General features: G+C 45.3%; 1 protein-coding gene across 1 annotated transcript; it reads left to right on the top strand.

Annotated features, from left to right (window-relative positions):
• The first annotated feature begins 8705 nt into the window (after positions 1-8705).
• hjv (hemojuvelin BMP co-receptor) lies at positions 8706-21159 on the top strand. Its single transcript, XM_080540725.1, has 5 exons — positions 8706-8822; positions 14846-14984; positions 16910-17067; positions 17483-18006; positions 19863-21159. Exons 3-5 carry the CDS (start codon positions 16965-16967, stop codon positions 20535-20537), a joined length of 1302 nt encoding a protein of 433 aa, XP_080396851.1. The 5' UTR covers positions 8706-8822; positions 14846-14984; positions 16910-16964; the 3' UTR covers positions 20538-21159.
• Positions 21160-21371: the final 212 nt, after the last annotated feature.

Here is a 21371-nt window from a genome sequence, read left to right on the forward strand (position 1 = left end):
GGTGCGCACACTCCCACTCTCAAGCTACCAGAGTTCTGGGACTCAACGCCTGCTGCATGGTTTGCTATTGTAGAGGCACATTTCAACAAAAGTGACATCGATGACGACGACGACCGGTACAACCATGCTGTGGCAATGTTGGGCAGCTCCACCGCAGCTCGAGTGGTAGGTTTTTTGTCTGCTCCCCCGACGACGAACAAATATGAGCGCCTCAAGGCCCTGCTTCTAGAGACATTTGAACTGTCCACTGCGGAGAGGGTGCGGCGCCTATTTGCCATGTCGGACTTGGGTGACGAGAGGCCTTCTGCGCGCATGGAGAGGATGCTAAACCTGCTCGGTACAGAAGACCCCATGATCCTCTTCACAGAGCTGTTCATGCGCACATTGCCAGCTCAAGTTAGGATGGCGCTGGCCAACACCGCCATCATGGAGCCCCGCGCCCTGGCCAGGGAGGCGGACCGGTTCGTCTTGGCCATGCCTCAACGGTCCCCCGACCTGCTCGCTCCCGCGGCCGCCCCGCCACCCGACCGTCGCAGGAGAGCGAAGGATGACGCCAGACCTTCTGGCCAGCAGGGTAACGCTGCGGGCCATTGTTTCTACCACGCCACTTTTGGCGCCAAGGCCAAACGGTGCCGCTCACCCTGCACCTTCGGACCGACGGGAAACGGCGGGGCCGGCACTCAGTAGTGGCCCTGAGCGCTGGCGTCAACAACAGGCTGCTCTTCATACAAGACACCGCCTCTGGTCGCAGTTTCCTTTGTGACACAGGTGCCCAGTGGAGCATCATTCCGGCAGAGAGATCGGATGTGGCGAAGGAGGAGCGTGGTCCGCAGTTGGCAGGCGCGGACGGCACACCTATCTGCTCTTATGGCACTAGGGCGGTGGACGTGTGCTTCGGAGGGCAATGCTTTTCGTGGGATTTTGTCATAGCGGCTGTCACATTTCCCCTCCTTGGTGCGGATTTTCTGTGCGCCCACAACCTGTTGGTGGACGTGGGGAACAGGCGCCTGGTCAACTCACAGACTTTCGCTTCCTTCGCCTGTACGCAGGGGGAGGCGGTCTACAGCGGGTGGTCCAATACGCTCGCCGAAAGTGACCAGTACCTTCGGCTGCTCGCCGAATTCCCCGACCTTACCAAGCCCACCTTCTCCGCGCCCACGGTGAAACACGGAGTGGAGCACCACATCGAGACCGAGGGGCCTCCCCTCCACGCCAGGGCCAGGCGCCTCAACCCGGAGAAGCTGGCCATCGCCAGGGCGGAGTTTGCGCATATGGAGCAGGTGGGCATCGTTCGGCGCTCGAGCAGCCCCTGGGCGTCTCCCCTGCACATCGTCCCTAAGTCAGACGGCGGGTGGCGCCCATGTGGGGACTACCGCCGCCTCAACGACGCGTCCAAGCCTGACCGCTACCCGGTCCCACATGTCCAGGACTTTTCAGCGAACCTGGCAGGCAAACGCTTCTTCTCCAAAGTGGACCTGGTACGGGGGTACCATCAGGTGCCGGTGCACCCCGAGGACGTCCCTAAGACGGCCGTAATCACGCCATTTGGACTCTTCGAGTTTCTGCGGATGCCGTTCGGCCTGAAGAACGCGGCGCAGACCTTCCAACGCCTCATGCACTCGGTGCTCCGGGACCTACCATTCCTCTTCGTCTACTTGGATGACATCCTCGTCGCAAGCACCACGGAGGAGGAGCACCTGTCCCACCTCCGGGCCCTTTTCACACGGCTCAGCCAACATGGGCTGATTGTCAATCCGGCGAAGTGTGAGTTCGGACGGAACACCATCGACTTTCTCGGGCACCGGGTCTCCGCAGAGGGGGTGACCCCCCTCCCCTCGAAGGTGGAAGCTGTCGCTGCTTTCCCGCGCCCCAGCACAATCAGCGAGCTCAAGGGGTTCATCGGGATGGTAACCTTCTACTATCGCTTCCTCCACCACATCGCTCACATCCTGCGGCCTCTGTACGATGCCCAGAAGGGCAAGACTCTGAAGCAGCCGGTGGACTGGACGGCGGAGCGTGTCAAAGCCTTTCAGGACACCAAGGCGGCCCTGGCCCGCGCTGCCATGTTGGCCCACCCCTCGCCCTCGGCACCCACTGCTCTCACCACGGACGCCTCTGACTTTGCTGTGGGAGCGGTGTACGAACAGTGGGTTGGGGACGCCTGGCAGCCTCTTGCATTCTTCAGCCGCCAGCTGTCTCCCAGAGAGGAAAGGTACAGCACATTCGACAGGGAGCTCCTCGGGCTGTGGCTTGCTGTCAGACACTTCCGTTTTTTACTTGAGGGCCGCGAGTTTACGGCCTACGTGGACCACAAGCCACTCACGCACGCCATGTCCAAGGTGGCGGAGCCGTGGTCCGACCGCCAACAGCGCCAGCTCGCCTACATATCCGAGTTCACCACAGACATCCAGCACGTTGCTGGGAAGTCCAACCAGGTCGCGGATTGTCTCTCCAGGGCGGTGGTTGGTGCGGTCCAACTGGGTTTGGACTACGCGCGCATGGCTGCAGACCAGGCCGCCGACCCCGCCGTCCAGGCTCTCAAGTTGTCGGACACAGGACTGCGCCTAGAAGAGGTGGTTTTCGGTGACGCAGGGGCCACGCTCCTGTGCGACGTCTCCATGGGTCAGCCACGACCGGTGGTCCCCGCCAACTGGAGGCGCCCCGCCTTCGAGGCGATACACGGCTTGTCTCACCCTGGTAGGAAACCGTCCTCACGGCTGGTGTCAGAGAAATTCGTCTGGCATGGGCTCAAGAGGGATGTGAGGGCCTGGGTAGACACGTGCATCGCCTGCCAGCGCGCCAAGGTGCATCGACACGTCAAGGCCCCCCTGGAGCAGTTCTCTGTGCCTGAGCGGAGGTTCGATCATGTAAACGTGGACCTGGTAGGGCCGCTGCCCCCCTCGCACGGATACACCTATCTCTTTACCATGGTGGACAGGACGACTCGCTGGCCGGAGGCAGTTCCGCTCTCCTCAACGACAGCCCCCGACCTGGCCCGGGCGTTCATCGCGGTGTGGGTCTCCCGCTACGGCACCCCTGCTGATCTCTCCTCTGACCGTGGCTCACAGTTTACTTCAGAGCTGTGGGCAGCGGTGGCGGAGAATCTGGGGGTCAAGCTCCACCGCACGACCGCCTATCACCCGCAGGCGAACGGGCTCTGTGAGCGTTTCCATCGATCCATGAAGGCCGCCCTTCGAGCCAGCCTCACGGACAGCGACTGGCTTGACAAGCTGCCGTGGGTCATGCTGGGGCTCAGGACAGCGCCTAAGGAGGACCTCCAGTCGTCGTCCGCTGAGCTGGTGTTTGGACAGCCGCTGCGGGTCCCCGGTGACTTCATTCCCAAGTCAACGGAGCCCTGGTCCGCCGCCGCTCAGCGCGCCTCCCTGCTGGACAGCGCCAGGACCTTCGTCCCGGTCCCGACTACGCAGCATGGTGTCCCTACTTCGAGGGTGCCCCCGGAGCTGCACTCAGCGAGGTTCGTTTTCATTCGTCATGATGGCCACAGGACTCCACTACGTCCTCCTTATGACGGGCCTTTCCGTGTCATCGAGGCCGGAGCCAAGAACTTCATGGTTGACATGGGGGGTAGGCCTGAGTGTGTGTCCGTTGATCGCCTCAAACCGGCCCACTTGGACCTTGAACTGCCCCTGGACTTGGCCCTGCCACCGCGCAGAGGCCGGCCTCCAGTCCTACCTCCCCTGCCGCGCCCTGGACATTCCCCCCTCCGACCCCGACAACCCCCCGCAGCTCGCGAGCCCCCGGTCGTCACTGCCCCCCGTCCTTCCCTGCAGGAGGACGTGGTGGGCGATGTCACACCTCCTCCCGCACCTCCTGACTTTACCTACGATCGTAGGGGCCGGGCCATACGCCCTCCTCGCCGTGAGGATTTCCAATATTGAGGTGAACACTGGGGGGGCTGGTGTAGTGACTACATTATGGGTTCATGTTCTCCTCTTACTGTTGGTTGTGTAGTGGGAGGGAACCAGTTCTGGCACTAGGGGCAGAGCGGAAGATTATTAACGTTGCACCTTCCTGTTTAGAGACAAGAGTTTTGGTGATCTATTTTCTGGTCCTGTACTGAGAGTACAAGTTGTTATTTTGATTAAACAGTTATCATTACGTTGCCTACGTCTTTCCTTTTTCCTCCGGCACTACACACCCCTCATTACCTGAAGCCACAGTGGACAACTCCATTCATGACACTCCGCATTTCTGCATAGAGTGATAAACCAGAGGATGATTGGCTAAACACCATAATCGTAAATGAAGAAGCTGGAAATGCAATGGACCTATCGCTAAGCCACGCCCCAAAATAGAAATTGTCCAATCATGTCACAGCAAAAGTCACAAAACTCGGACAAACAACTCGCTAATATCTGATGGTGAAAAGCTTCTAATCTAGACTAAATATTCTTGTCATCTTTAAAAAAACATGTCTAATACTTGCTGTGGTAAATCAGAAATCCGAAATTTGCCAGCTCCCGCCATTGTAAGTCATTGAATGTCATTCAGTCACTGGTTGTTTGTTTGTCCGAGTTTTCAAAGGGGGCGTGGCTTAGCGATAGGTCCATTGCGATGCGGACTGCCATGTTTGGAGTTTTCCATAGTGTCTTCGGGTAATGAACAGTTAATCTGTATGGATATTAAGCAGTATAGTTCTGGCATAGTTTTTTTTAATGTAAATCCGTATCATACTCTAACCACTCTCAGTAGAATAACATTCTGCAGGCAATATTATATATTTATTTCAGAAATATTTAGTTTTTATTCTTTTGGTTTACAAATTGCATCCATTCTTAGCAACATCACCTGACAGCAGTCTCATGCAGGCCCCACAGCAAAAGTATAACGTGAATTCAATGTTCCCAATAGTGCCATTGCTGGCTCCAAGGTCCACCAATAGGCTATGAGCTTTACACATGGTGGAATTTTGGCAATTAGCTTAAATTAGGCCTACGTTTTCCCCCAAAAAATTCTGAAGGGACATGTAGGCCCCTACATTTTGTTTCATGCTTTTTCATGGATACGGAACATATTTTAGACCAAGTAAAATGCAGATCATTTTCTAATAGCTGAATAATGTAGAAAAACGACCTTTAAACCTTTAAGAACGACTATAGCATGTGTTTGCAAAAACACTTCGTACAGAAAACTTTTTTTTTAGCAGAGAGACATTGTCGTTGTCTCAAGCCTTCTAAACTGGTTTACTTTGATGCGCACAAGATCAAAGTGATGGCATCACGTTATGAAATCTAGATTCTATAGGCCTCACACCCCACAATTTGCAATTAATCCATATAGGCCTATGAAAACGTGTATGTATGTATGTATGTATGTATGTATGTGTGTATGCGTGTGTGCGTGTGTGTGTGTGTGTGTGTGTGTGTGTTTATATATATATAATTCAATATATATCAATATAGTTCATATAATTCATCCTCATAATAACATTATCACATATGCACGCCTCACTGATTGCTGATGAGTAATTCCTTAATATGCTTGTTTGGAAAAGATGTCCGTAAACTTGGTCAAAGTTTCCTTGATGAGCATCGGGGGTGAGTAAACCTGTGAATGATATGTTTGAAGGGCATGTTGTTGTTGGTCTGAGCCTGGTGAATAACCCAGACATGTTAATAGCCTGACCAGTAACCACGGCAACAGGTCTCCTAGCGACCCAGGGCTAATCTGTAACGCAGCAAAGAGAGATTTTCTTTGGAAAAAAAAGATAACAAAAAAGGTTTTCTGTGTAAAAACACGTATCCATTCGTGAGCTTAGAATTATAAGGTTCTATCTCCATTTTTGTCAAAATTGAGTTTTTTACATAATCGGATCCATTAGGTGTTTATTAATGCCTGTGTGGTGTTATTTTTTAAAATGTTGACATTTTTGAGTTAGTAATTAATAAAATACAAAGGTTCCATCTCACAAAACATAATGGAATGTAAAAACGTTGACGCTCAATATCTCTGAACTGCCCTAAACGGAGATAGAACCTTATCATTCTAAACTCACGCATTATCGATCAATTTCTTTCCGTTGCGGTGCGCATTTAAAGTGAAAAAGTGCCTACGAGGAGCGTGTGTCTGCCTATTTCACCAAGAGCTAGATTAGAACCTAGTACAAAAACTAAAATACATTTAGTTTGAACACTTTAGCTAGGCCTACCTCAAAACACAATGACCCTGGAGTTTAGTTATTATCTTAGCTTTAAATAATAGCCTACAACAAGTTCTAAGTATTGGATAACAATCAGAAACCAACTCACCGGTGGTTGGAAAAAAAAGCCCTTATTCTGTCCGGAATTCCACAAATCAGTTTTCTAGTCTGCATTCTCATCTAACTCTCCAAGTCTCTGGAGCCGAAGATAGTGCTTTCCTTGCCTTTCCCAAAATCTCCCTCACAATGGACCTCCCGCTCCAGACCAGCCAGAGCTGAGTCTGCCGCCCCGCCTCCACAGCCACAACAAACAAAGGCCACTATGCGGTGATCACCGAGGCGTGGAGGTCCCTCTGAACACGTCCCACAGCTCACTGAGGCGTGGAGGTCCCTCTGAACACGTCCCACAGCTCACTGAGGCGTGGAGGTCCCTCTGAACACGTCCCTCTGAACACGTCCCACAGCTCACTGAGGCGTGGAGGTCCCTCTGAACACGTCCCTCTGAACACGTCCCACTGAACACGTCCCACTGAACACGTCCCACTGAACACGTCCCACTGAACACGTCCCACAGCTCACTGAGGCGTGGAGGTCCCTCTGAACACGTCCCACTGAACACGTCCCACTGAACACGTCCCACAGCTCACCGAGGCGTGGAGGTCCCTCTGAACACGTCCCACAGCTCACTGAGGCGTGGAGGTCCCTCTGAACACGTCCCTCTGAACACGTCCCTCTGAACACTTCCCTCTGAACACGTCCCACAGCTCCACACATTCTCTGCAGGAGAGGCAACACGTCCGCCAAACGTGTGTGTTCCTCTCAGAACTGTTGGAATCTCTTGGCTATAGCTGTCTGAGACAGAGATTCCATTTCTGTTAATGATGGAACTATTACAAACGGCAATGTTGTACTGTCAGTAATCGACAGAGAGGTGTGGGGTGTGTTTTCATGGAGTAGGAATTCACCTGTTACTCCGTCATCAGAGTGGAATTTCGCGCCACTATTGCGCGCCGCTGGGAAGCGTCACATGACGAATGAGAACCACACATAAGAGAACAGGAGGCGAAAGGTGATACAACTTTATTTGTCCCCACCGATTAAATGGGGGGAGGCCGGGAGGGTACTATGATTCGGTCTTTGTCCGTTAGGATGTCACACGCTTTTCCCCGACACCATGGGACAGTTTTTTATGAAACATGGGTGATGATGGTTCTTAACATACAGATGCGGCATTTACGAAATGGCACTGATTGGCCCAATGTTACGATACTATGGTGAAAGATGCCATTAGGAGTTTCGAGGTGACACTGATTCATCATAAAAAAAAAAGTCATAATAGGGTGCAACGTGGAGTGTAGCCTAGTGTGTAGGCCAATCACATTTTGAGAAATCAACATAAAGCTGTCAGTCAAGCAAGACTGATAAGGAATCAAATAAGCACTACAAGATCCGATAACGTTTCAGTCTGGCTACGAATGCAACTGGCCTAACGAGTTTCGAAATAATACTTTGAGTAAAATGTTATGCCTGTACTAAGTAGCCTACTATGCTGCATAATTTAATACCGAAATAATAGTGAAACCAAAGTTGTCTAGGGTTAGCCAAGTTGCCAGTTCGTGACGTTAGAATTATAAGGTTCTATCTCAATTTTTGTCAAAATTGAGTTTTTTACATAATCTGATCCATTAGGTTTTTATTAATGCCTGTGTGGTGTTATTTTTTAAATGTTTAAATGTTTGAGTTAGTAATTCATAAAATACAAAGGTTCCATCTCACCAAACATAATGGAATGTAAAAACTTTGACGCTCAATATCTCTGAACTACCCTAAACGGAGATAGAACCTTCTCATTCTAAGCTCACGAGTTGCATTTGTTGCATTTGTAACTAAAACAGTTGCATCTGCAAATATGTTGTATTAGCCTGCCTATTGCTGACATTTATTTTTGAAGTAGAGGTGTTTTATACAGAGAAGCCTAATGGCGCCCACATCATTTTGTCTCTTTGGTCACTGAAGGTGGTCGCGCCAACAGAAAAGCCCTCCCTGGGCGCACGGGGGACACAGCACTGGAAAACACAGACAACCAGAGTGTCTTAGTAAAACGTTTATAAATGTATAAATTCACAGGTTTCTCCATCACTCTCCTTTTATAGAGGGGCGCTAGGCTACATCATTCATAGGGACAACATGTTTACTCTGAACTTGCTTATTTTAGATGTATTTTTTTTGTAATTGACGCTGAATGTGACATAACATTGTGTATGAATTGCCCCTCTTAAAAACAATATATTCTTTTGTAATTATGGCCTATGTTTTTTGGGGGTTAAAAAACACTCCAGCAACAACAGGTTGCAAATAGAACAGGTTGCCATCCCTGCTGTGGTGGTTTAAATAGCCCCTCGGTGCCTACGAGCGTGTGCGCTTTAGCGGACAGTTGTTGCGGCCAGTAACAGGTGTTTGTCGTGAGTGATTTATTTACGCACTCGTGGAGGAACACTGTGAAAAATCTCACTCATCTGAAAGCCGACAACGAGGGAGGAAGGAAGGAAAAGTCGGCTTGCAATAGAGCCAGTTGGAGATGGGACACCCGGGATAATAGCTCGTTCGGACACTATGAATGCGCACCGCTGTGCCTCTTTTCATTCGGAGCGACGCGCCTCAGGTGAGTCATTGACAGGACAGATTGTGCTGCTTCCTCCTCATGATTGAATCCCGGGCTGATGAACAGTTGTTCACCGTTTGGAGACATACATAACCACTCCTGAATGTACATGCCTAGGCCTACATAATCCTGGTTATCATAATAATACTACATAATAATTGAGTGCAAAATTGAATGCGAAATTCCATTGAACGCCAACTCTAAATATGACCTTTGCACTTACTGGGTTTTCCAGCACACTCAGTTTGTTTTGACTTTGACTTTGTGGGGCTACTGTACTTCAAACAACACAGGCTACACACAGCACTGAGCACTGGGCATGCTGTTTGCGTCTCTCAAACAACTTCATACTTCCTATTCAGTGAGGTAATAGACCTCGTCGTGGACTGTTTTCAGAAGAATAGTATTGTAATTGTATAAGAGTTGTAATTGTATGAAATGTAATTTACCCCCCCCCCCATACACACACACACACACACACACACACACACACACACACTGTCATAAACACAGACACAATAACACACAAACGTGAAGACACCTGTGTCTACACACACACACACACACACACACACACACACACACACACACACACATACACACACACACAAACCACACACACACACACACACAAAACATACATACACACACACACACACACACACACACACACACACACATTAGCCTACTGTTTCTGCCTCTTGATTGTGACCAGAAGTCAGATCTCAAAAGGGATTCAAATAGGACATGTAATTAAATCAATCAAAAAGATAGTAAATGAAAGCCTGTACCAAATATCAACATAGCTATTTCCCAACCTAGAATGCTAATCCTATAAATTGGTACCACTTTACTTATTTTAGAAGTGCTGCCACAATTCACATTATTTCATAAACTAGGGGTATCGCAGGACGTTTTTTTTATTCGTGGGTCACATTTGTCCCACAGCGGCAATCGTTTGATGAAACACCCCCATATAGGCCTAGAGTGAGGAAAGTCATCATGGCCATGTCGTCTCATAATATGTAGTCATAATTGTTTTAATATTATACAATTTCCATATTTGTTGTATGGTATAGGACGGTTTTAGAATATATAATAATGATTATGCAGCTGCATAAATGCTTATTGTTAAGATCAAGTCCTTAAATCAGTGTATTTTAGCAATTCAAAAATGCCAATCAAAAGAATTGTTCCATTCCAAGTCCAGCAAAACGTAATGTCAAAGGTGAAAGTGGCAAGAACATCGTTGGATTTGAGTTGGAAACCTTTAAAAGGAACCAGAATCAATAGGAGAGGAACAAAACATAATACAAATATTATAAGGTTAGGTGTATGGATCTCATTATGATATTATGCATGCAGTAAAATGAACCATTTATCATAACCTATTGAATCCAGAATGAAGATGCTGTTACCATACTACGTTGAACTTAAAAAAGAGTCATCACCCTCTTTCAGCTTTGTGGTTGAAAGTGTCACAGACAAAAAGATGGTTCACACTTAAACATGCTAGGTGACACTGAGGAAGGCAACATTCTGGAATGCCTGTGCTTGATCCCCTGTTGCATATGTATCATGGTCTGGTGAAAAGGTCCGCATGTGGGCAATTCTCAAGTCGTGGAAACGACCAAAAAGCTTCTTTATTACATTACTAAAGTTTAAGTCTTGAAGTGCCCACTCGATATAACAAACAACAGTTTTAAGATCACTAAATACTTTGCTTTGCTTTACTTAATTTGGGAACTGGATTCACTCTATCATCTGCCGTAGGCTACTGGGTAAGTGATTCATGGCTTGTAAACAAACTTGTGTTTTAGGACATGTTCAAAAGCTGTGTGAAAGGACTGTGTGATGATCATCTAATTATGTGTTGATGTTCTATCAGCATGTTGTGATACATGTGCTAAACATGCAGTTAAATGTTCATAGCGACTGAACTGAAAACTGAAAACTGCCCTACTTGAGGACTTTTTCACCAGATCATGTCACATATCAAAATAAAAAGAGCAAAATGAAGAAAGCAAATCCTAGCATTTTTGATTGTGAACCATCTTTTTCTCTGTGACACCATACTAAATTGACACTCATGCTGTTAGACACTATTACCATGCTTAATTGACTTTGCACACTAGGTGCAAACAAGTATAACTAATGTTGTTTTCACATTATTTTAAAATAATCTTGATCATCAATGTAGAAAAGTAATTAAATTGGCAAAACAAATCCACAAACCAGACCCGGAAGTTTTGTCTTGTTTGAACCCAGCTTTTAGCTTTTAGTAGTGTTCATGGACTCGTGTGTCCAACCCCGTACCCCCAGTGACGTCAGCAATTGGCATAGATCAGGCCCAGTGACTGTTTTCAGGCTATCATGCGGTAGTGTGTGATTATCTTTTTTTTGGGGGGGGGGGGGTGTGTGTTAAATGAGGGCGAGGAGGTTGCCGTTGTAGCATTGCCCCTAGAAAGTACTGTGTTTGTGTTTAATTCTCAGTCGACGGTCTGTGTTTGTGTGTACACACTTGCTAATTATTTGTTGTTCCCATTGAACAAACAGTACAGTATGTCATCAGTGTTGGGAGACTGCCCCATGGGGGATGTCAGTGTCAGTTTGCAGAGTGTAGTTGTTAATACCCCCACTCAAAAAGTGCAGCTGCATCACAATCTACTGGCCTGCATTCCAGACCTCAGCCACCACATTAGCCAACACAATGCCCACCAGACAACAAAAGGACACGAGTCCTCGGCATTAAAAAGGAAATGGGAGAAAAACTGGAGAGGACAACAGGTTTGGGGGCAGAATCATCCACTTCATTAAGTCTAATTCAGCTAAAGATTTGTTTGACATGTATGTCGGTGATGTATCAGATTTCTAGACGGCTGCTTTCCCATCCTGCCTCTCTCTCTCTCTCTCTCTCTCTCTCTCTCTCTCTCTCTCTCTCTCTCTCTCTCTCTCTCTCTCTCTCTCTCTCTCTCTCTCTCTCTCTCTCTCTCTCTCTCTCTCTCTCTCTCTCTCTCTCTCTCTCTCTCTCTCTCTCTCTCTCTCTCTCTCTCTCTCTGATGTGGCTGCCATTGGCCCACCTGCTTTTAAGCTCCGGCTATTTCAGACCAGAGGGGAACACATGGTTGGAAGGGGTAGGGTGGCAGCTGGTATATATAGCCAGCTCTATTTAGGCTCTCTCCTGCTCCTGTGACTGTCCTGGTGTCCGCTGCACCAGTCTCACACACTGGAAATAAGGTCAGGTATCAGTGTTAGTGCAGAGAGAGAAAGAGAACCACACATAGCACAGATTGTACAATCTGGCCCATGCCCACTTTTTATGCATTTTCCCCCCATTTCAGGGTATCCAAAAGTGATGGGACAATTGGCTTGACAGGTGTGTTCTGTCACATCATTTGTATAAGAGACTTCTCAATGCCTATAGTATTGATTTCTAGGCTTTCTAGGTGTTTGGATTTGGAGTCTGCAAAGTGACTGTCAATATGAGTACCGGTATCAAAGATACGTCAATGTACCGGTAAGTCAGAAAAGCCATTATGAAGCTGAAATATCAGAAAAAAGCTATCAGAAACATAGCCTAAACCTTAAACCTACCAACATCTACCGTTTGGAAGATCAGTAAACAGAAAGAAAGAACTGCCTGGTCGGCCAAGGAAGACATCTACAGTGGATGACTGAAGAATGCTCACAGTGATTTAGAAAAACCCCATAACAACTGTCCCACAGACCAGGAACACTCTCCAGTAGGTCGGTGTGAATGTGTCAGAGACTATCGTCTGCAGAAGACTTCACCAGCAGAACTACACAGGCTACATAGCAAGGTGCAAACCACTAGTTAGCCACAAAAACAGGATGGCTAGGTTAAGGTTCGCTAAAACAGAGCTTGCAGAGTTCTGGAAAAAGGTATTGTGTGGACAGATGGAACAAAGACTAATATGTACCAGAGTGATGGCAAGAGTGAAGTGTGGAGAAAAAAACGGGTAAAAAAGGAGCTGGAGGATCCACAGCATACCACTTCATCTGTGAAACATGGTGGAGAGGGTGTTATGGTTTGGGCATGTACTGTATGGCTTCCACTGGAACTGGCCAACTTCTCTGAATTGATGATGTAACAGCAGAATGTACTGTAACATCTGGTCTGCTCAAGCACAAGCAAATGCCTCCAAATTATTTGGATGGAGCTTCATAATTCAGTAAGACAACGGCCCCCAGACATACTGCAACTAGAGAGTTTTTCAGGGCTGAAAAGTGAGTTTTTTTTTTACTGGCCAAAGCCCTATTCGCATGGGACTAGTATTATCTGGTGATGTAATTTAGAAATTACCCCCCGACATCTGTGTTTCGTGTGGCGTATTCGCACATAAGCAAAGTCTGTGTTTTACTGGAATTTAATGACATTCCCCCGGACATAATGTCAAGGCTTTGTGTAACATCTGCTTCATGAACAATAAGCGCAGAAAAACAGGCACTGGACTCGCGAAGAGTAATTTATAATACCATTTTAATAAATAGAAATAACAAACAAATATAATATAATTTCCATCGCAGCCTCCATTGTTCTCTGTTCGCACGTTCGATGTAGTAAATCGTGGCCTCTTTGTGGTCATCCCAGGTCTCTGTAGTGTTCGAAAATGGGGCAGAGAAAACACTAATCCCAAATCACAGACATGCCGATTCGCACGGGATAAGAATTATCACAAGACCTATGAGTCCTACGAATTATGGTAGGTCATTTGCGGTGGAATTTTTATGGACATTTTTACGGACACGATTTGCACAAGATTAAGAACACAGACGGTCTCCATCATTATTACAAATTACCAGAGGTCCCCAGATAATACTAATCATGTGCGAATAGGGCTTAAGTCAATCTTCAGATTTAAATCCTATTGAACATGCATATCATTTACTGATGATAAGATTTTAGGCAAAAATATATCAAAACAAACAACAACTGAAGATGGCTACAGTACAGGCCTGGCAAACCATCACCAGAGAAGAAACCCAGCGAATGGTGGGATCAATGGGTTGCAGACTTCAGGTAGTTATTGCATACAAAGATTTGTTGACCAGATACTAAACATGATTTGGACATTATATTAATCTGTCCCATTACTTATTTATGTGCCCTAAAATAAATGGTGGAAGTAATATCTACACAAATGCCATCAAATAAAAGCAGAGCATCTATACTTTAACCATAGTAATTGTTACTTATGCAGGGCACTGTGTATCTGATACAATTCTTACATGCAATTTGTCTCAAGGTGCTCTGATATAAGTGTTTTATAAACAAAATCCCCCTTAAAGCTACTCCCTTAAAAAAGTAGTAGCAAAATGATCATGAATGCGATCTGTCTAAATTAACATATCTGATATAGGTCACTTGTAAAACCTTTATCATTTTTTTATCAGATTACGTCACTTTTCTTGCAGTTTTAACATAGCCTAAATATCTCCACACTGTCACGCTATCTGTTTCCAAATTGGACTTGACAAAGAGAGGCACAGCTTTTAGTTGTTGTTTTTTTACTTATTTTCTCTCTGTCTTGTTTGCTCTTCACTACTGGCAAACAGAGGGAGAGGAGTCCAAATTGCAAAACGTCCCTTTGAAAACATTGGCATGGGTTAGCCAATGAACAAGCAGTTCTTTTCTTGACATGAGGAAGTTAAATAACTCAAAATGGGTTTTTGATACTACTTAGTGCAGCAAAGATGGTAAGATATACTGTACATTATACTTGTTTTCCAATAACATGTACTGGTGACTATTCTATAGTCAGTGTCAGTACAGTGCCTATACATTGTCAGGGAAAATATTTGTGCTTATAGGACGAAAGGGTCTATTATTATTTTCAGTTTCAAACAATACATGAATTGTAAAGGGATAGTGGTCAGTTTTGTAGAGACGCCCTTTTAAAAAAGAAAAAGAAAACACTTAATCAACTTGGCAACTTTGTCCTTTCCATGAATCTGACCACCATATTTTGTATTGCTCTGATTTAGTTCATGCTTGTCAACAGGTTCCTCTGTATGTTCCTGATCTTGTGGATGCCCAAACTGAAAGATGACGTCAGACTGCAGTTGATGGGTCCCAGGAGAGTGGAAGATTATTTTTCACTACATCATTATTTCAAACAAAGTTAGCATCCATTTACTAAGGTACTGTAGAAGCAACATTTACAATAAATCTTTGTTTTGTCATATTAGCGGCACTCTGACAACTCATATTGGCTTAGAAATTAAGCATGATGAACAAATGTAATGAGGGTATAGGTTGAATTTGATTACACTATAGCCTAATTTGTTGGCAGGTGACATTTTATCTTTCATAAAGTGCCTACAGAAAGCCTACAGGTACACCCACAATGTTTACATTCTATTGCCTCAGAGCCTATACAGTATTTAAAGGTAGACTCTGGGGTAGGATGTCATGCCAGGAGATGATGGTTTCCTTGTTTCTTTTCCCATTCACAAAGGGACATTCATAAAGGGACACTTCCAATTTTTTGGGTTTACCTCAATCAGAATGTGTTACAAGTGTGCAGTCATGTGACTTATGAGTCCAAATGCATTCTGTAGATGCAGGGTTACTCACATGGTTTTTGAAAACTACAAAGAGATTTAGGAAGGAGTGAGAGTATCGTTTCCGAATTAGGTACTGCCTGGTTTGTTTAGAATAGAATAGAATAGAATAGACTTTATTGTCCTTGTACAGTTGCCTATACAATGAAATTGTAGTGGTTCTTCTGAAGGTGCAAAAACAGAAAAACATATTCACATATTCACAAACATATACACATATAACATATCCCAAATATTACACACTAGACAAATTAAAAAGCGAAAATGCTATAAAACAAGCTAAGAGACAATGAGGTCCGTGGTGTCAAGTGCAAATAAAGACAACAATCGTAAGAAAATAAAATCTTACATCCATACATCTACCACTTGTGTTTACTAACGTCTCTATGGATGTTCATCACTTTGACCTGATCATTTCTTGCTTATTTGCACACGTTTTTTTATATATTCCCTGGATAATTAGACAAAGACCACTCGCACCACTTATAACTCACAATCAAATTCCTTCAAAACTAGATTTAGTTCCTAAGAGTAGAGGGCAAGTGCTTGTTTCCACATTTACATTTGACATTTTCGTCATTAACAGATGCTCTTATCCAGAGCGACTTGCAATACATAATGTATATGACAGGGTCTGGTGAAAAGGTTTCATGTTGCACAAATGACCAAAAAGATTCTTAAAAAAAGAAAAGAAAAAGGTTTTCTTTTATTTTTTACCTTCATATTACGAAAGTTTAAGTTTTGAAGAGCCCACTCAATACAACAAACAATAGTTTTAGGATCACTAAATACTTATAATTTGTGAATTGGATTCACTGTATCATGTCCCGTCCTGCTTCAGGCTACTGGGTTAGTGATACATGGCTTGTAAACAAGGACTGTATGATCAAGGACTGCGTGATCATCTAATTATGTGTAGTTATGTGTTATGTTAGCATGTTCATGTTCTATCAGCATGTTGTGACGTCTGTTTTGATTCAGAGCGAGTTACTCCGGTACTTGGTTTGAGGTTCATGTGAAATTCAAGATTTCAATGTTTGACACATCATTTGAAAGCTTACAATCTGCACTTTTATACCTTCATACATAACACTGAAAAATGACCGTGCCCTACTTTTTCACTAGACCCTGTCACATATAGCCTCTAATTTATTAATCGGTATACACCATACTGTACATAGCTACCTTAACTGTACATAGCTTACTGCTATCCATCTCCTGTATATACCTCTAACTACTAGTAACTGCCATACTGTACATATCACTATCATGTTTTATATCACTATTTGCACTTCTGGTTAGATGCTAAACTGCATTTTGTTGTCTTGTACTTGTACTCTGCAATGACAATTGCCACAGTGCCACAGTGCCACAGGCAGTCACAGTGCTCGAGAAAGGAAGACAATTTTTTGTTTTTTATTATTATTATTTTTATGGCCTGGTTCTGCCGGGGCTGTAAAGTGTGAGAAATGAAGTATAATGTAGATATCTCTGTCCGGCAGCTGTAACCAGTGTGCTGAGCCTGTTCTGCAGGCAGCCTTCAGAGGCTGGGAGGGGATGGGGACACTGGCCCTCAGCATTGACCACACCTCGCTGTCATGGCATTGGAAGCGCGGCGTTGTTGTGGCATTGCTTCTGGTTCACCTGTGCTGCCTTCAAGGTAAGTCTCAGTTATGCACAGTTTTTTGTCTCAAACTAAAGTATCAAGAAACTTTGACACCTCAAACACTTACAGTATGTTGGAAATATGCTCATCATTTAGACAATGTTAGTTGTCTAGAGCTGGTTGCAATATGTCACGTATGTTTGTATCTTAATGTTGTGTTTATAGTAGAAAGTACAGAAGTATTTGTCAATGTTATGCATGCAGGATGGTTTCAACTGAAAATGTTTATGTGTATATGGGTTTTATTTGAACCTAGATTGGGAAGACAGGATTTACTGGTACTTGAGGGTTGAACTTTTAATCAATGCTCATACAAATTAGTGTCATTGCAGTAACGGTATGGTGCGGCATGCAATAAACGGTGACTATTGGTGAATTGCGAACCATATCTCCCTCCCTTTTCCCTCAGTATGGGCCTCCTGCCGCATCCTGAGGTGCAACTCTGACTTCGTAGCCGCCACGCTGGACCTGGGGGGTAGTGGCAGCAGTGGTGGTGGAGGCGGGAGCAGGGAGGGGGGCAACACGGGCTACTGCAGCGCCCTGCGCTCCTACGCGCTCTGCACCCGCCGCACTGCCCGGGCCTGCCGAGGCGATCTGGCCTACCACTCGGCCGCCCAGGGCATCGAGGACTTGGTGAAGCAGCACAGCTGCCCCAGGACGGGCCCCACCGCTCAGCCCCGGCCTCTACCCCAGGCCCCCATCTCCAGGGACACCTGCCTCTATGAGAAGGGCTACTTCCAGCGAGAGGGCCGGGCTCCGGAGTACCTCCACTGCGGAGTCTTCGGGGACCCCCACGTGCGTACCTTCCACGACGAGTTCCAGACCTGTGCCGTGAAAGGGGCCTGGCCACTCATCGATAACGAGTACCTCTACGTGCAGGCCACCAGTGCGCCTATGAGAGCTGGGGGGGGATACGCCACAGCCCTGACAAAGGTTAGTAGATAAAAAGGTAGCCTGGATGCCAGTCAACTTAGCCTGTTCATATTTGTCAAGATAACAAAGTAGTCACTGTTACACCTTACAGACACGGTGAATAAATTATGTTGTGGCTCATGAATTTGCCTCCCAAATTTGCCTCCCAAATTTCGTTGTTTGGTACCTGTACTATATCAATGACAATAAAGACCATTCATTCAGTCATTCATTCATTCATTCATTCATGAAGGATACAGTATTGTATGTGTGTGTCACAGAGTAGTCGATCCAGTGACTGGAAAAGACCTGCACTCTTATACTCACACTAGCGATCTGTCCTAGAGAGTACACATGCTTCAACAGAAAGCACAGTTCAGACTACAAACACTCAGGGCCTGACTCACTGAGCATTTAGCAATTTGCGCCTGTTTTTTCAATACGATATACGTACACCAAAAATAGAGCTAAAACTGTCTCCATTTTGTTTTATTTAAATCATCCTGTAAAGTTCAACCTGAACTTCATCCTGTCAAGTTCACACAGTCCCTGTTACGAACAAGAGCGGTAAGTAAGTAAGTCCTGAAAAAAAAGCAGTTTTTCACTACCGAAGTTTTCTCCAGTTACTATGCAAATGAGGAAAGCCATGAGTGTCAGTACAACAATCAGAGTTGACTACTGGTAGTGGATGTGCACTGGCTGTCTGTGCAGTAGTCTGGCACACCCACAGAACTGGCAGCAGTACTCTCAGTCAGGACCGAGTCCTGTTTATCATACATACAGCAGTGTTTCTTCCGCTATGATATGGTGTACGTACAGAATAAGGAGTGACTACTGTTCAGTACAGGAACTCCGATTGTCGAGCGAAAAGTTGGCAGTGTGTACATGGCCTTAGTAAATCAGACTCTCAGTGCAGATTGCTTTATTTGTTGAATTGAGTCTAATTCCAAAATTACATTAACTATTATCCTAGCGTTAAGATGGACTCAATTCAACTTATTGAGTGATTTGTTGAAGACATTTTTGATAATTTTAAGAAGGGTCTGAATACCTATGTACATGAGGTATTTCTGTATTTCAATTTTAATAGATGTACTAACATTTCTAAAAACGTGTTTTCACTTTGTCAAATAAATGGTCAATTGTAAATGGTTTATCACTGAATAATAAACTGATTATAAATTATGTATTAACTTTATTATAAGCCCTTTACAAATGGTACCTTAATGTCAAGAGTTCTTGAAATGGTAATTTTGCAGACTCATCGTAGGCTGATGTTACAAAACGCCAAATCCACAGCTGTCCCTTTTGAAATTGATTGATAACCGTTTTGTTGAACTAACTGCGTTCTGCCAAGTTAAAACATCTGAAATGCCAAGTAGCCCATGCTTATGTTGTACGCCTACACCTAAATTAGGCTACAGCAATTAATTCACATACATTTCCAACTTGCATCAAGTGAACATTCTTGATTGGATGTGTGTGCACTCAGGCAGCTTCTGTATGGCTTGGCATGAAACACTTTAGTTCTTGTACAAAAGAAACTGGGAACATTAAGCATTGACATTAGGCACTCTAACTAGATCTACTCGGACAGCTGTCTAGAAACGTTAATACGCTAGTACATGGCTTGTACAAACAAACTTACATTTTAGGACGTGTTCAAAAGCAAGGACAGTGTGATAATCTAATTATGTGTTTTTAGCACGTTGATGTTCTCTCAGCATGTTGTGATGTGCTAAAGATGCAGTTCAGATGTCAATGTATGACACATCACTGCACTTTCATAATCTGGAAAAAACTGAAAAATGACCTTTCCCTACTTGGGGACTTTTTCACCAGACCCCGTCACATATATTATCCTCTCTCCTTGACAGATCACCATCATCTTTAAGAACTGGCTCCAGTGCATCGAGCCACAGATCTACCTGGCGGAGCTGGACAACGTGCCAGCCGCATTCGCTGATGGCTCAGTGACCAGCGGTGAACGGCGGGGCCAGCACAGCCTGAGCATACGCTCACAGAACCCCGGGCGCCATGCAGAGATCCGCGCCGTCCACATTGGCACCGTCCTGGTTGTGCGCCAGAGTGGCCACTCCTTGGGCCTGTCTGTGCGCTCGCCGCGTGCCATCGCGGAGGCTTTCTCTCCCGAGCAGGACCTGCAGCTGTGCGTGTGGGGCTGCCCAGAGTCTCAGCGCCTAGAGAGACCACCCCGTCCTCCGTCGTCTTCCTTCTCATCTTATTCCCTCAACTCCTCCTCCTCCCTGCAACCATACGCTGCCGCCCAGGCCCACTGCGCAGCCCTTCTCCCAGCCAGGGACGTGTACTACCAGGCCTGCCTGTTTGACCTGCTTACCACTGGGGACGTCAACTCTAGCACAGCGGCAGTTGCTGCTCTAGAAGATGCCCGGGGTATGATCACAGACCCTGATAAGGTGCATCTGCGGCTGGCCGCCGCGGCAGACAGACCCGTCCAGTGTCTGCCCGTGGTGCTGGCTGTGGCAGTGCTAGCTGAGCGGCTGGCGGCTCTATGGTCGGGCCAGTGTGTGTGAACCTTGTGACTGGTAGGGGGCGGGGTGTATAGGATTAGCAACACAGATGGGTGTATGAATGGGTTTGTCATTATACAGGTTATGCAACGACAACCTTCAACTGTTTGGAACCATGTGGCCACAGATCTTTTTTTGTCTGGATCAGTGTTAATGGCCACACTGCTGCTAACTACAACATTTTATTATCTATTTTCTATATTGGTATTTTGTCGTAAATACAATAGATACCAGTTAGTGCCTTACTCATCATCTACTGAAGGGAGAAGAGGATGCTGATTGGAATGAGTTAAAAGTAGAGTTAATTATCTGGGACAAAAATCAGTGGCAAAGAGTTAAGTTTAGATACGCCTAACTTCATGCTTAAGGGACTTCTAGTACAAGATGGTACATCCTGCCAGGATATATTTGATCTTTTAAACAGAGCATATTGGTGTGTTCTGAATACTTTTTGATATCACTTTTTATCCTTTTCAATTTGTAATGAACTATTGAACTGGAATTCAGCAGTTTATTTAATGTAAATAGAATACAGTTCTTAAACTTCTTAAACTCTGTAAGAACACTAATTTATCACTAATTTATTATGCATGTCATTTTCTTTGTGTCAACCTTTGTATGCAGTGCTGAGTTGTAACAACAGTTTTTTTAATGTAACTTATTTGATAAAGAATGTTTACATTGTGTATCATGTCTAGACTTTTATCAAAAACGTTGATAAAAAGCTCAAAATACATTGTTAGTACAGTATATTTACTTTCTAAACACAATTTCTCACATTTAGAGATCTCCAGTGACAATAATTAAAACATAAATATATATATATATATATATCTA

This window comes from Nansenia antarctica (assembly GCF_963989245.1).
Source record: "Nansenia antarctica genome assembly, chromosome: 10".
NCBI lineage: Eukaryota > Metazoa > Chordata > Actinopteri > Argentiniformes > Microstomatidae > Nansenia > Nansenia antarctica.

What these genes read in the sequence shown, in the direction of transcription:
- hjv (XM_080540725.1), top strand. Translation starts at nt 16,965, where the DNA reads ATGGGGACACTGGCCCTCAGCATTGACCACACCTCGCTGTCATGGCAT. An exon ending in TCACCTGTGCTGCCTTCAAG is followed by an intron (nt 17,068 to 17,482) that starts GTAAGTCTCAGT and finishes CTTTTCCCTCAG; the next exon opens with TATGGGCCTCCTGCCGCATC. An exon ending in ACGCCACAGCCCTGACAAAG is followed by an intron (nt 18,007 to 19,862) that starts GTTAGTAGATAA and finishes TCTCCTTGACAG; the next exon opens with ATCACCATCATCTTTAAGAA.